The sequence below is a fragment of the Pseudorasbora parva genome, chromosome 25 (genome assembly GCF_024679245.1).
Source record: "Pseudorasbora parva isolate DD20220531a chromosome 25, ASM2467924v1, whole genome shotgun sequence".
NCBI classification, from domain to species: domain Eukaryota; kingdom Metazoa; phylum Chordata; class Actinopteri; order Cypriniformes; family Gobionidae; genus Pseudorasbora; species Pseudorasbora parva.
Genome location: NC_090196.1, coordinates 24,417,917 through 24,435,040, shown reverse-complemented (window position 1 = coordinate 24,435,040; position 17,124 = coordinate 24,417,917). Strand labels below are relative to the sequence as shown.

The 17,124-nt window shown below is 37.1% G+C and overlaps 1 protein-coding gene across 3 annotated transcripts in view; it reads left to right on the top strand.

Moving 5' to 3' along the window:
• Positions 1-17,124, top strand: part of LOC137065088 (cytosolic carboxypeptidase 4) — a 217,664-nt gene that overhangs the window by 23,929 nt on the left and 176,611 nt on the right. The window contains exon 1 of one of the 3 annotated variants that reach the window (XM_067436652.1): positions 10,791-11,069. The exons of the other annotated variants lie outside the window; for them this stretch is intronic. Within the exon in view, the coding sequence (XP_067292753.1) occupies positions 10,964-11,069 (106 nt within the window). The 5' untranslated portion in view covers positions 10,791-10,963. Of the gene's footprint in view, positions 1-10,790; positions 11,070-17,124 lie in introns of those variants that run through there. 3 annotated transcript variants of the gene reach the window in all.

Below are 17,124 nucleotides of genomic sequence, written 5' to 3'. Positions count from 1 at the left end.
GGTTAAATGGTCTGCAATAAAGTTATATCTGGTAGAAGCAGCTGGCCTTTTAAGCAGGTGCGTTTCTGAGCCTTTGACCAAAGGTACGCCACCATCCAGGGTCAAAGGTGAAGCATGGCTGCCTGCTTGAATGTTCATGACCTGCTGATTATAAAAGGCATGGAACACAAACATTTATGTTTTCTTGTGCAAATACATACGGCAATATACTGACATACGAGTAACAATTTACAAATGTACAAAAATGGCATTAGAGCATATGTTATCTTGTCAATGTAATGCATTCATTTAGTGCAGTTTAATTAGAAAATACTTTAAAATAATTCAAATTATTTTCATATATTAATTTTAATTATTATATTGTAAAAACATATTGTTGATAAAGTAAGTAACTTTGTTGCCTTAATTTTAAGTTTATTGAAACTTTTGTTATCTGAACAACATAACTTTTTAATTTTGTCAAAACATGAGAAAAATATTTTATTTATTTATTTGTTTATTTATTTGTTGTTTGTTTGTTTGACATGCCATTCAGCAAATAATTGTATTTATGATATGAAGTTTGAGTATATGGAATGAAACTGAATATATGAACATATATTCAGAAACCCATTCCAAATATTCAGAATTTAACTTCAGACTTTCATTCCATATATTCAAGTTTCATTCCATATATTCAGACTATTTTGAGCATATATTCAAGTTTCAATCCATATATACTGAGTTTTATTTCATACAATCAAATTTCATTCCATACATTCGAATTCAGAGTCACATACCATACAATCAAGCTTCTTTCCATATATTCAGTCTTTAATGCCGACACTCAAACTTTATATTATACAATAATTTCCTGAATGGTATGCCATATTTTTTTCATGTAACATTTATTTTTTATTTTTTACAGTGTGGGAAAAATTTTACTACCCTAATTCAGGTAAACATAGCCTGACAAGCCAGACCCACATCAAGATGATTGGTCTGGAACTTCACCATAGACTGCTCAATCCGAGGGGCGGGATAAACGGTTGTCTTTCAAACTCCCTCTGCACGCGATAGGATAACGCTACACCAACCAGAGCAACGACGGTGAAGGGGAGCTCGCTGACTGATTAAATATTCGCCGTATCCAGTCGGCTAAACTCTGAACACATCTTCCCTTTTTAAGAATGACTTCCGTGCCGCTCTGTTCTTTTCTCAGAGAAAAGCTTAACTCCAAGTCTTCCGGAGGCGCGGGCAGAGCTGATTCGAAAGACCGCCGGCGTTCGCCAGTTTCTGTGTTACTAGAAGCACGCAAACGCAACTCGGCCGTCGTCATTATGGCCCCGCCCACCGACTCTATACACGATGTGATTGGGCCGTCCAGATTCTGAGGAATACAGCCCAGATAGGAATTGAGAGTTGCTACCACACTTGCGGGCAAATTAAATTTGCTGCCGCTAGGGTGGGTCTAGATTTCTAGGCTAAGGTAAACAGGGTACATTCTTAGAACTTCTGGCACAGTTCTTTTAAACATATGAAGAAACATATAAAACATATGAAATCTCCCAATAACGTTAATCAAAGTCATCTGTTCTTTAATAATCTTCTCCAAATGTTAGCACACAAATGGTATTTATTGTCTTTCCACTTTTTTCCCTCCTGAAATGTTTTAGTCAGTTTTTTCTATGTTACTACTTGTTTCAGAACTTTTAGAAAACATTAAAAAGTAACATTCCCATAATGTTGGCAAAATGGAATGTTCCCTTAAAATTCGATTTAAAAAACGATGTTTTAAAAATGTTGTTAGCTGGGTAGACATTTTTTTATTATTATTATTATTTTTAAGTGTCAGATTTATAATTTTGGCTCTTTGTCAGATATCAAAGTTAACATGAAAACTATCCGTTAACATAACTTTAATATTAATTCAGAAATAATGCATCTAATAAACAAATAAATCTATATTGCATGTATGATTTACATAACTGTGGATTTATTGCTTGTATTATCAATACAGAAGTGTAGAGCAATTTTGACACGCATACGAGCCCATAACACCCCACCTCCTCCCTCTCTCAGTGGCTCATTTGGCTCGCAGCAGAGGTTTATCTCTTTTCCATCTGTCTGCCACAGCTCGGTGACTCCTAATTTATCATTCTGGTCAGAAGTGAATGGCTGGGTTTCTTCCTTGGATCTCAGTGCTGAGAATGGAATATCAACCTTTTATGTTGTGATTTGTAGAGTAGTAACCAAGTCTATTGCCAAACTATTTTAAGAAACCGTATGCAGTTACTGACATGCAATATAGGCTACTACCTTTGATCGGGTGTAGTGCTGGAATTTCACTGAGTTGATTAATGTTATCGTTGAGAAAGCTGATTTTCCATAAATCCTCCGTTGATGATTGATGATCGACATGCTTAGGGGGGAGTTGCTTTGTGTATGAGCGTGCATGTGCTTGGGTTGTGTATGCATTTGTCAATATAAATATGCCAATGTAGCTTGATGAACCTGTGTCCTTTAACTTGACTCGACGCCGGAGTTTGGCCGCAGTCACTGGCACTTGCTGTACTCCCAGCGGCTCAGTACAAGTTACACGGAGTGGTCGTGAACTTCACCGTGCCCTTTTCATCACAGTAGGAGTTGAACTGATAATCCCAACCTATCATTTCAGGTTTGTCTGCATGACAGAGGTGTCAACCAGAGCTTCCCCAAGCACTTACTGAGAGAAATTTCCATCTGTATTGTTCATGTATTTGCATCAACATCAGCTTGACTGCCCATAGATGGCTTTAGATAAGAAGTTTGATAACCTTCTCTAGCAGATTTGTAGTTTTTATATTTGTTGATGTGTGTTCAATCGAACTCTACAGTTTTTTAGTGCAGATTCACTGTTTGGTTAATATACAGATACACTATATGACTAATACAATGGTTCGCTTTTTTGTGTAGTGAAAGCCTGTATCCGCCTCAGAATAAAACTAAATGAATTCAGCCAAATGTGACAAAAATAAAAAATGTTTGATCATTTAAGATCTCTAAGTCAGGGCTATAGGCAAGTTCAGTCCTAGAAATTTGACGTCCTCCAGAGTTTAGCTCCAACCCTACTAAGCCACCACAGTATAAAACGTGTGACTCCCAGCATGCATTGCAGCATTAAGTATGTCACCATTGTTGAGATTCATATGCTGATTCTTGATATCTGTGTGCATCTAAACTTCCCCCCTTTAGAATGTATTTAAAAATCTATATTTAAAACATCTGATCTGTGGCAAGCAAGTATCGTTGGTGAATATTATTTATTATAATTTTTATTCAGTGATGATTAGTCAAACATTATTCTTCCTGATGCAGTTGGTTTTCCTTCTGTTGTTTTGAGCAATTATGTGTTCTGTTTATGCTGTAACAAAACCACAAACTTACTTAAAATTCCAAGTCAAACTGCCCAACTATTAATGAAATCATTATGATCACCATAATGGTGACCAAATTTTTTCAATAAAACATCAGCATCTAAACCTGTTAATTCCCAATAAGAGCTTCTATAGATGTCTTTCAGGGTTTGAACCAAACTTTGCAGGACAGCGAATCACTGGGACCGAACTGAGGAAAACTGGTATAATTGTACCCTAAGGACCAATTGTGTACCATTAAAGGTACATTTATGTTTTTTTCCCCCAGGAACAAAATTGTACCTCCACTGTACCTTTTTTTTCTGAGAGCGTGATAAATAACAGACAGCAGACAAACGGCTATTCACCTGTCACTCAAAGTGGCCACACCCTTTAACTTTGCAGAACTTTATATAATGTAAACGAATGAGTTCTAAAAAATTCACCCCCCTCACAGTTGTCATGAAGGGCAAAATTAGCCAAAATAGACCAAAATCACAATTTGTACCAAGGTGTAAACATGTTTTGTTTTCTGTTGTAAAGTTGGGAATTTTAACATGGAGCTCAATGAGATTCTGCTCCCTTCTGGTGGCCAGTCGAGGAATTGCAGTTTAAGTCACTTCCGTATTGGCTTCAACAGAAACTGGGGAAGGGTGCCGCATACCTAAAACATAAACTACATGAACTACTAGATGGAGGGAAACGAGGTACAACACATGACTATGGGATATCGCGCTCTTGCACCATTTGCTGACGACACCTTTATTCACCCCAGAAAGTTCAATGACCCATGGCGGGTTGGGCGGGGTTATGTTCCCACAGCATATAAATTCAGTTGCATGTGTCATTCCCTTTGTTCAGTCCAGCTCTTTACTGTTGTACCTTGTTTCCCTCCTTCTGGTAACTCAAAGTTCCCATTCAGCTGGTTCACTCTGCACTACACATGACTATGGGACATATATTCACGCCCCACAAAGTCGCTGAAGTAAACGTAAGAGCACTGCCACATACCCCTTTTCCTTTTTCAAGGGAGTGACAACTCCAGGTTTTAAAAACTCTGATTGAGCTGAGCTACCGTCACCAGTGACATCTAGTCGGTAAAATGGACAAATGTGCATGATAATGCTCAACTGGCAGCTACACGAAAATCTTAAACCATGCCCATGACATTTCCATGCCTCTTGTAGAGTGTGCATGCACCCCTGCAGACAGACTCAACCCAATCCACAATCCGCTTTCTACAATCCAATTCGAAAGACATCACATAGATATCGGCTTCCAACTGGCCAAGTTGGAAAAGATGACAAAAAGCTGGTCAGTTGAGCGCACAGCCTGCATCTGCACAACCTTCCTCTAAATCAGAGGAATGCAAAAGTGATGCACCGGCAGCGCATGAGTCGCTGATGCAAGAACCATCAAAAGGGCAGCATCCTTAGATTCAAGGATTCTAAAGGCTCAAACGGAGGTTCACACACAGCCTCCAGACCTATGCAGAGCTCCTTAAAGCCCAATTTTAGTGTGCAGACTGCGTGTACACAGCACGTGCCATCGACTTGAGCACTTGGAATATCGATATACACAGTATTTCAAAATATCTGTCTTGGCAAGTATTCACATTATCTGTTATGTCTTAAAGAGTTTGTTCACCCAAAAATGTAATTTATGCCATTAATGACTTACCCTAATGTCGTTCCACAACTGTAAGACTTTGGAACACACTTTAAGATATTTTATATTTAGTCTGAGAGCTTTTCTGTTCCTTCAATGAATGCACACTATACTGTCCATGTCCAGAAAGGGAATAAAAACATCATCAAAGTAGTCCATATGTGACATCAGTTAGTTAATTAGAATCTCTTGAAGCATCAAAAATACATTTTGGTCCAAAAATAACAAAAACTACGACTTTATTCAGCATTGTCTTCTCTTCCAGGTTTGTTTTAAATCCTCAAATAAAGATTTGAACGGTTATGAATCAGCGTATTGATTCATGATTCGGATCGCGTGTCAAACTGCCAAACTGCTGAAATCACATGATATTGGGGATCAGAATCATGACTCAATATGCTGATTCATAACCGTTCAAATCATTATTTGAGGATTGAAAACAAACCACAAGTTAGTTTTCCTTGCCATTGCTCTATAGATTGGCCAGTCTTACAAAGATTTTAAGTGTGTAACCATTGTATATCGACATGAAATATCAATTCAAAATCACCTACATGCATATTTATACTCATGAATGCTTCTTCTCGCTATCATGGCGCTGATGTCCAAGGGAATGTCTGCCAGTTCCACCATGCAGTTGAAACATATAATTTGTATGAATTAAAATTACTTTTAACATTTAAAATTATAGTTAAAGGAACTGTATATAAGAAATATATTTCAATTAATCATACAATGGCCCTCTATATGTCACTAGACATTAAGAAATCATGTTTATTTCAAATACTTATATAAATGACAAAAGTAGTACGGCCAGGAGATATTCATTTAAATAAATTTAAATCTGAGCTGAAAACATACTTCCATAATTTATGGTACATTTCATGTACAGAACAAATTTTGTCCTAGGCCCCTTTGAATTTTACTAATGGTCATGGGTATATTAATGACATGATGAAAAAGGCTAAGATGTGAACAACAACATTAGCGTTGGTGGATGAGTGGGAGGAGATTGGCAAAGGAAGGGGTGTTTTTTTCCTTGTCTTAATCCTCTTACTATTTAGCCTAGTCAAACATGAAGGTCAGAAATGTTTTTAAATAGAGCTCCGTACTCGAGGGAAATGTCGAGTAATGCTACGGGGGCAAGATGTGAGTAGAAAACATCTTGCACCTTCATCTAATTAGTTCAGTCTTTTGCTCTGGATGCGTCAGAGCTGATGGCAAACTGTCCAGCTATCTGAGGAATGCTGCACTCGGATGTTAGTTTTTTATGCTGTCTACAACTTCAGTTTTTTTCTTTTTTGATGTATGATAGACATTTTCTTGTAAATGTTTCATGCTGTTTTTGTTTTTTTTGCTAACATCTATAATTTTTTTAATGTTATTCAATACTTCATTAACTTCATTTTGATTATTATTGTTATCACTGTAGCATAAGTCATGTTTCATATACTGCCCTCTAGTGATTAAACAAGGTATGCTACTCTTAAACCATAATGCCTGTGCATTTAAATACAATTTACACCATTTTTTTTTTTTTTTTTTTTTTTTTTTTTACACTTTGTAAAATTACAATCAATTTATCATCATTAGTTTCATGGCCACATTTAAAATGTATCATATTAAACCATATTCAGAAGGTATTTTCAGACTTTCATGGTGATTTTTAAAAGAACATTTCCATGCCTCCTTTGCAATAAACTTCCAATGCATTTTAATGGGAGTTCATTCAGAAATTACAAGAGTTTATTTTACACATGGTCGGTCACAAAACCATATTCCAACATACTGAATGTTGTGCCCATCATGTTGCTCTCTCATTATAATGGTCCATTTTACCCAGCTAGGTTTTTGATTTTCTTTGATTTTCTCTCTCTCTCCATATAAGCTCCCAGTAACTGTGGCGTGGTGGAGATTTTCAATCCATGTAATTTCATCCATTATATTTCAAACTGTTTTCTAAAATGAGCTTCCATTGTGCCAAATAGCCAAAGTAAGTCAAACGATCCTAGCGATGCTCATATATATATATATATATATATATATATATATATATATATATATATATATATATATATATATATATATATATATATATATATATATATATATATATATATATATAAATTCAGATGAGAATTACATTTCTGAATAATCCTGAAGTTTATCAAATTTTTTTTTTACATTTAATAAAATAATATCTTGGTTGGTCGTAGAAAAAAAACCTAAGTTCTTTATTATCTTCATGATCTCTGCAAACTGCAGAAAGTTTCTTGTCATAACCATATACCTCTCATGGCCTTGTGCACTGCACTAAATGAAATCCTAAGGCCTTGATCGCAGCTGCAATTAGCAAGCTGCTAATTCTTATTTTAGCCTGGGAACAAATGGAGGGGTGGAAACTCACAGCTCTGAAACCCGAACTTGCGAAATACATCTCAAGTCGGATAATGACTGACCGGGTCACTGGGAACAGGACAGAGGTGAAGACGGATGCTGTACCAAGAGCTGCTGTTAGCATGTCCTGCGTCAGCTCATCAGCATATGCCTGGGAAAGGGTCGAGGTCCCTTAGTATCAGGCTTCAACCTGTTACCCAAAGCACAGAACTGTTTTGGGGTCACTAATTTTAATGTTGCTTGCAATTAATAACACACCGCTGATCATGTTCAAAATATTTTAACTTTCTACAATTCTGCTCAATTTATTATTATTATTTCTAATCTATTTAGCGTATTATAGAGAGAGAGAGAGAGAGAGAGAGAGAGAGAGAGAGAGAGAGAGAGAGAGAGAGAGAGAGAGAGAGAGAGAGAGAGAGAGAGAATTCAGGTGTTCCAATGTATAAAATCAATCACCTAGGCATGCAGACGCTTCTACAAACATTTGTGAAAGAATGAGTAGCTCTCAGGAGCTCAGTGAATTCACGCGTGGTACCGTGGTTACCGCCTGTGCAATAAGTCAAGTGTTCGGTCAACTGTTATTATAACAAAATGGAAGCAATTGGGAACAACAGCAAATCAGCCACCAAGTGGTAGGCCACATAAAATCAGAGCGGGGTCAGCGCATGCTGAGATGCACAGTGTGCAGAACTCGCCAATGTTCTGCAGTCAATAGCTAAAGACCTCCAAACTTGTGTGGCCTTCAGATTAGCTCAAGGACAGTGTGTAGAGTAGCCTAGAAATCTAGACGCACCCTAGCGGCAGCAAATCTAATCTGCCCGCGAGTGTCGTCTAGCAACTCTCAATACCCATATGAGCTGTAAACGCCAAACTCTTGACGGTCCAATCACATCGTGTATAGAGTCGGTGGGCGTGGCTTAACATAATGACGGCCGAGTTGCGTTGGCGTGCTTCTAGTAAGCACAGAAACTGGCGAACGGCGGTCTTTCGAATCAGCTTTGACCGCGACTCTGGAAGACTTGGAGTTAAGCTTTTCTCTGAGAAAAGAACAAAGAACGGCACTGAAGTCATTCTTAAGAAGGGAAGATGTGTTTGAAACTTTGCCGACCAGATACGGCGAATGTTTAATCTGTCAACAAGCTCTGTTTCACCTTCACTGCTCTGGTTGGTTGTAGCGCTATCCTATCGCGTGCAGAGAGAGTTTGAAAGACAACTGTTTATCCCGCCCCTCAGATTAAGCCCTATCAATGGTGAGTTTCCAGACCAAACATCTTGATGTGGGTCTGGCTTGTCAGGGTATGTGTAGAGAGCTTCATGGAATGGGTTTCCATGGTTGAGCAGCTGCATCCAAGCCTCACACCACCAATTGCAATGCATGCCACTTTACACCATTTGGCGGTTGCCAGGACAACGGTAATTGCCTGACTGCATTGTGCCAAGTGTAAAGTTTGGTGGAGCAGGGATTATGGTGTGGGGTTGTTTTTCAGGGGTTTGGCATGGCCCCTTGGTTCCAGTGAAAGGCCTGACGAAGACCATTTGGGTCGAAACTGCTTGGGAGCATCAGTGGTAGTGTGCAGATTCTTGTTTACTTTGAGTCAATTTCATGCTCCCAACTTTGTGGGAAAAGTTTGGGGATGGCCCCTTACTGTTCCAACATGACTGCACACCAGAGCACAAAGCAAGGTCCATAAAGAAATGCATGGATGAGAGAGTTTGGTGTTGAGGAACTTGACTGGCCTGCACAGATTCCTGACCTCAACCTGATAGAGCACCTTTGGGATGAATTAGAGCGGAGACTGCGAGCCAGGCCTTCTCGTCCAACTTCAGTGCCTGACCTCACAAAAGTGCTTATATATATATATATATCAAATTCAGAACTATCAGTTTTATAAAGAAGTGGTATTAAATTACTTGTATAAATAATCATATTTATTAACAACTAAATGTCAGTTGCAGCTAAGTTAATGTTAATGCCAATAGTGCATATTGTATTCCCCCTGCAAAGATTACTCAGCTTTTTTTTCTTCCTTTCTGTTGTTGTTATTTTTTCCGACAGCCAGTCTGTTTTGGCTTCTTAAACATAATATCACCCTGAGTAGAGGAATGACTCTGGTTGCTGCCAGTGATTCAGCTGCTGACTATAAACATTCTTTCTGATAGGACAATTAATGCAAAACTGTTTGATGACGCACTGCAAATAGATCGGCATGACAGGTGCTGCCACGCTTGTCTTTTTATGTTAAATAATTGTTCTGCTGCCCTATTCGGATCGGACAAGTTTACCCTAAGGTGGTCATGTAAAATGTGTTTCATGGATGAGCTCTGTGATTTTAATCCCTAATGGAAAGTTATAAAGCAAATGACCTGCTGATGTCCTATTTAAAATAATTGCAATTAAAATGTCATTCAGAAAACAAATCCCATAGGCCAGTTTTGTCTTCACTTTTGATTTCTCTGAACAACATCTTGATCTCATCAGTTGCACCAGAGCTGTCATCACCCAGCATTCATGCCCTCTACTGACGTTCTGTGTCCTAAAACAGTGGCAGTCCTATAAATAGCTGTGCATATGCAGCCGGATGCAATATGCTTGCTTTAGTCTGATGGAACATTTATGCCATCTTTCACATAATAATGTAGTCGGCAGATGTGATTAAATTGTGATCATGACGGAGATAATTATAAGGTCTGACTTAGACATGAAGTGTGTAAATCTAAAGTTATACTTTGTCCTCCCTTGACTATGTGGTCAGTCATTGTGATTTTTGCCAAGACAGACATTTTTTTTTTGATCCTGAAACAATATTCATGTCCAAAAATGTCTTGAAAATGTTTAAAGAATGTTCAAAACTTATCCCTAAAAACAAAGGGGAATTATAGGTGAATTGCTCTTATGTAAGCACCTAACCCTGTTTGTAAGCCTAAACTTGACATAAACTGTAAACTTTTTCCTCAAATCTGATTGGTTGCTTGGAATGTTGTTCCAGGATCAACAAAGATTTGGTTGTGAATTCACATTCACCTTGAACATGCAGACGTAAAGAGGTAGTTCACACCATAATAAAAGGTGTTGTAATTTATTTACTGATTGTAATCCATTGTAATTCCATGTAGCCTAATACTAAAAGGATACATTTGCACGAACAAATGCAGTAGGGACTGATGCTTTCAAGCTTAAAGGACATAAAAGCACACTTACAATATTATTATATTCATATAATTGATTCAACTTGCTGTATTTAAGGTCTTTTAAAGCCATACGATTGATAAAACGCCTTAAATCGCTTTTAAACAATTACAATCATGACCCGAAGGAATCATTCAGAGCAGATTTGTGAACCGATTCCTCCGATTCGAAAGGTCCGACTCTGAAGAACGATTCATTTATAAATTCGTCATCGCTGCTTTCTCTCATGCTTTTTAGTAGATGTTAAGTCAATAATAACGTCAATTTCTGTATCTTGCTCACAGAAAACGATCGAATGACATCAGAAGATTACACATTAGTCGTATAGACCACTTTTATGATACCTTTTTTGTGTTTTGTCATTTGGAACTTTACAAACACACCTTCATTAAAAAATGACCGTGTTCCACAGAAGAAAACTATACAGGTTTTGATGGTGACTGGTGAGTAACGTTAAATGACGACATTTTCTTTCCTATTCATGAAATTTTAAGTGTTGTGTCTCTTTAGGACTTGAGGAAATGCTTAGCTAATCTTCCCCTCTGTTTGAGTTTGAAAGCAGCACACTTCTTTTGACCATGCAACGTTAGCTTTGCCAAAAAGATGTCAAACCACGAGCTGTGAGTAATAGAATTGCTTTGCTCGCTTTCCCAGAGCATCATCATTTTGTTCGAGCATAACACACTGCCGATTCTGTAACCTTAGAAAGAGTGTTCAGAGGCGCAAAGCTGTTACAAGAACCAAATCTTTCACACTATGCAGCAGTCCTTTTGCAGTTTAAATGTTATTCTAACTAATACGATTTCGATTAACATTTTATTATGAATCTTTTTAGGGAACATTAGGCTACTAAAGCAGGCCCGCAGAAAACTTGAGAAGCAAATCTTTTTTTTATTTTTTGCTTTTCTTACTAAATTGGCTATTTTGCTTTGTTTCTAGTCCGAACATCTACATCTAAACATTCTTAAAATGCATTTACCAGACAAGCAAAACATTTTTGCCTTGTTTTAGAGTAAAATAACTCAATAAAATTAAAATAAGCAAAATAATCTTAATTCAAAAAGATCTGCATTGGCAGATTATTTATCTTATTTGAAGTTATTTTTGTTATTTTTCCCCAAACAAGACAACCTTTTCTTGTCTACTGACTGCTTCTTAATGTAAGCATTTTTAGATATTTGGACTGAAAACAAGACAAAATAAGTAAGAAAAGCATTTTTTCTTATAATTTTGTCAACAATAAAATTGACACTGAGGAGTTGAGGAAATGACACGTCTGCAAAAATTACTTATTTATAGCTATTAAAAGTATTTAATTTATGTACTTTGATATGTATTTATTTATTTTGCTGTTTTTGCTGTAATTTGAGAATAGTACTGTGACACTATGTCAACTTCAAATTTGCTTTGTAAAATGTAAATGCTGTACTAATTAATTTGATGATGGCTGTACTAACAAGAAAAATTTATAAATAACAGATAAAGCTGATGGTTGTCTAAATCTAAACTTGTGTCATTGATGCCAAACAGCTCATCATATATAGGAAAACTGGATTTTAGGCATTGACAATTTTTTGTAAAATGTGGCACTGCAGTAAATTAACGTTTGACATTAGACTCTGCACATTTTATATTTATATTCTAGCCCAAACAAATACATGAACAAACACCCTTTGCATTGCACATGGCATATTCAGAAAAGCACTTCATAGTAGACAAGCTTTATGATGTGATAAAGGTAAATGTATGCAATACATAAATTAATTAAATCCAGGAACACTGAATAAATGTCTTCATTGAAAGACGGTGATTTATGTTAAGTAGGCATGTTGTGTGATATTTGGGGGAGCAGCATGCATTTTGATGAGAAAATGACACCTCTGGCCATTGCGTTGGGTTGTTTTTCCAGTTACAGAAACAGTACAAACAGTCCGACCCAATACGGCTCATATTATCCCTCAAGCTGTTATGCAGCGTTTTGACTGAACCTCTTCTACTTCAGCTGCATGAGAACATCTTAAGAGTCTGCATTTGTGATATATGTCTTTATTTCATGCAAAACACTAGCTCGCTCTGTCTGGATGCATTTAAATTTACCCTAAATTTGTGTTTTTGTCAACTATCACACATGCGCACTTCAATAAGCCGACAGAAAGCAGGTTAATGCGTTTACATGCCACGCAAAATCAGGGTAAAAAGCAAAAAACGACCTGTTCCGACCAGTTAATGCTTAAGCCGTTTATGACCTTACTCCGATAAAAGAAAACGGGTTGCTGCGTTTACCTGACCATGTTTGTTGTCAGGTTATTAGGCATAATTGGCTTAAGAACGTGCATGTAAACGCACCCAGTGACGTGACGCAGATTGCATTTTTTTCCAGTTCAAAACTGGTTTAAATGCATAAAAGATACTATATATATATTTAGCCCTATTGGAATTAAACCAGTGCCAAAATGTTCTCTAGTGTCTGAATATCTATATCTATCCAAAAAACATTAATTTTTGATGTAGTACCTCTCCCATACCTTTAACACAGTTCGTAGATGGGAAGGAAGGAGGCGGGAACCGGCGAACGTTCAACAAGACTTTAATCAAACATAAATAAACAAAATGAAAATAACGCGGGCAGCCCCTCACGGACGACTGCCCGAACACACACAACGTAAACAAAACGCAACTCAAAATCCGGGCTAGGGGCCTATTGCACAAAACTAGGATAAGGGATTAAGCTGGGATTTCTTGGTGATCCTGGCTCAGTTTATCCGCTAATGTCAGTTATCTTTCGTTATCGTTCTTGGTGTCAGGGTACGTTTACATGACAGCAGTGTACTAAATTTTGCATACAGATGACAAGATCACCAAGATATCCCGGCTTAATCCCTTATCCTAATTTTGTGCAATAGGCCCCAGGTCATCTGTCGTCTTGTACTGTCGTCGCTCCTCCTTTTATACTCCCTTCACTCCTCCATGAGCGACCGGTGTGGTGCGCAGCTGATGCTCATTCCCGCTAGTCACCAGCCTGCTATCATGGTTCCTCGCCTCGCTGCTTGCCTCAGTACTCACTTGCATTTTTCAAAATAATAAAAATGAAATATTTTTAATTCTGTTTTTTCTGTTATTTAAAGTGTCAAAATATCATGTGGTGCGATGGTCCGGTTTACTTATTAGAGGTCCAGAACATCTTTGAAATTACTCTAAATTTATTCAAATTAATTATCTTCAGTAGTTTGCATGATTTCCAAAGGGTTGTGTAATCCTGCACAAAATTGCAAATCAATTGTTTTATTTTATACAAACAAACATTGTCTGATGATGTCCATTTTATGAATATAATGTGGTGCGACCAGTAAAAGCAATAACTGTATTAAATTAAAATATAAAATATAAAATTTCTGTGTCTGAAATAGGAATCCCTGTTAAAGAATACTTGGGTGAATGGTATTTTTAAAAAATATTTTTATCAGTTTTATGCAATTTACGAGAAAAATAAGTCTGTTAGCTACATTTTTAGAAGGCAACTCTGAACTCTGAGGTCATCTTTTGCAAAAACGCAAAATAAATGCAAATACTTTGTTTATAAATACTTTAATTACTGATAACTTGTAAAAAAAAAAAGTTAAGCGTGTTAAGGAAATCGATACATTTTAAGATAAATCAGAGTCATTTTTAAGGCAGCCAATACATCTAGGTGAAAAAACAGTAAAATCACTTAATTTAAATTTGTTTATGAATTTGTGTACACGACATTCTCAATGTTTCTCAATGAAAGGTAATTTATTGACAACAGGATGTATTAATGTATAAATGCGTCTGCCTAATGTAATTAAGACAGCAATAAAACTGAACACTGTCATTGTGAGCTGTGTTGCTAATATTAGGGCCCTGCTTTCCGTGATCACGGAATTGTTTTACACAAACACGTTTTAAGAACATGAAATAACGAACAGTTATGAGGACTTATGCTGCACTTAGAGCAGCGCGCGGCAAAATGCACGACGCGCTGTAAATGATAAAGGATCAATGAACGTAATGAAAACCACTTAAAAACAGAAAATAAATAAAACATACGTGCCTGTTACAAAGGGACTTTAAGTCACAATTACACAAATGTAACTTTGTAGTTTTCTCTATAGTTACTGGCATTATGGTATGAGTCCACTGCCTGAAAACCTCACAACACCTGTGATTCATACGCAGCGGCTTTGATGGTAGGAATCGTAGGATGCAGTATCTGGCCAATCCATCCCGAACTCATGCCCTGTAGTTTAGGTTCTGACGCTCATCGCATGCCAGATGATTAATAAAATAATCGTATGCCTGTAGGAACATGTATTCTAATGCTACAACTGGTCGTGGCTATTTATTTGCAGCTTGGGAACATATGCATGAGCACATCGGTAGGTCACGCAAGTTTACGTGCTGATTTAATAAGGCCATATTTTTTGTAACTGATCGTTTCATATTTGTCTAATTGTGACTAAGTCCCTTTGTGTATGTTTTAATTATTCTCTGTCTTTAAGTGGTTTTCTTTACGTTCATCACAGCGCGCCGTGCATTACTGCCGCGCGCTGCTTTTTATTAATTAATTAATTAATTTTATTATTATTGAAAGTATCAAGATTTACAAACAAATATCGTTGCATAAAATCAACTTCTTCGAAATAGGATACAGAAAAGATATAGCCTGAGGGAGCAGCGCTTAATACAAACAGGGGAAAAAATAATAATAGTATGCATTCGTAACAAAAATAAAAATAATTTATAAGGGAAAAAAAGGTAGGCTATTATTACATGACATGAGGGGAGAATCAATCATTGTTAAGCTATTTACCTCATTTGAGAAGTGTTTTAGTGTACGCACTGCTCTAAGTTCTTAGCAGCAAGGCACGCAGTAATGGCGGTGATGCTTTACTTCCGGATTTGTGTATACCAATAACTGATGTTTCATTATGAGAGAGCTCCATATATTGCTATCTTTCATAGTGTTTTGTGTGCACTTGACTCATCTAGAAAAATCTAACAGCTATTTGTGTATTATGTGTGTATTCTTGTTTGTGTCTTTATTCCTTGTTAAAGAGTACTTTGTCATATGTTGATGACACCAGGGGCACAGCGTGTGGAAAGTTATTACTGTAACATCTGTAATTCGAACACAAGCAACATACTGTAATAATATCTGAGCTCTGGGAATGTCTATAGAGAATCTGTCTGTCTGTCTGCCTGTCTGTCTGTCTCTCTGTCTGTCTCCATAGATAAACCAAAGGAAATGTGCCACTTACATTTTTATTATAGAAGATTATCCCTATAAAGTTTGTGGTAATTCTTCTAGACAATTCATGACATTCTCTTTGCTCTTCTGCATGTATCATACTCATCCATAAGTTATTTTGGATCAAATTGTCCACCTAATGTAACTTTTAGTCAAAACAATATACAATAGATGTAGACGCCTGTTCACTCAAAGAACAATAACTATAAACGATAACTATTTTAGAGTCTACACCAACCCACAATATTGTTCTGTTTATTAAGTTCTTGCTGCAGTTTTGTCTTCTGCTTTAAATGCTCAGGCTCTTTAAAGCAGGATAGATTCTGAAAATGATTCCAATGATATTGTTATAGGTGTGGACTATTCATTTAAAGGGTTACTTCGATTAGCATATGGCTTTGTATGAGTAGAAACCCTGGAGAATATTCAAATGATTGTCCCCCCCCCATTTTTATGAAAATGAATGTGGTCGCGGTGGGAAAGTGATCAGTGATTCAGTAATCTAGTAGCGGTGGCTTTGCGAGGGGCCTTGTAGGGCAGCGAAGCATTCTGGGAATTGTTGTCCTTCATCCCCATGAGACAAAAATACGTTTTCTGTCTTTTCTCAGTCTAGAAAGCACCAAATTAACAAATAATTTCACATTTCTACTACATTAATGGCCCAGTTTAAATACAGATTCATCTTCCCAGCGCTGAAGTACTCCTTTAAATTTAGAAAGATTTTTAGAGATGAACTGCTTGACCGGCCATAAATCAGACCAGGTTGTGCGTTGTGCAGAATTTCGACTCTGTGCCAGATTATTACCCCCCTCGTTGAAGTGGATTCCTGATTGACTAATCCTAACCCACCTCCACTCTTAATACTTAAACCACATATACTATGGGAGCAATAAACTGGCAGGGGTCAGAATTCGGCACAACAATGTGAAGCCGGACACAAAGAGGAGACGAGAGCACAGACGAGACAGCAGAGAAAATATTAGCCTACTGTAATAAGCGCAGGAAGCACGCTGTTCGCAATGCTCAAAATATTAGAAGAAAAATATAAATTTTGAATGGAGAGTGGGGGTTTATATGAATGTATCTCTGAAGGGAACTGACTGTGTTCAGTATTTCTCTCTTACCGCCGAATAATGCCTATTAAAGTAGTGTTTATAAGAGACAGAGGGAATTTGCATTTTCATTCAGTCCATCTGCTCTTTTTGATTTGTGCAGGTATTTTGAATGTA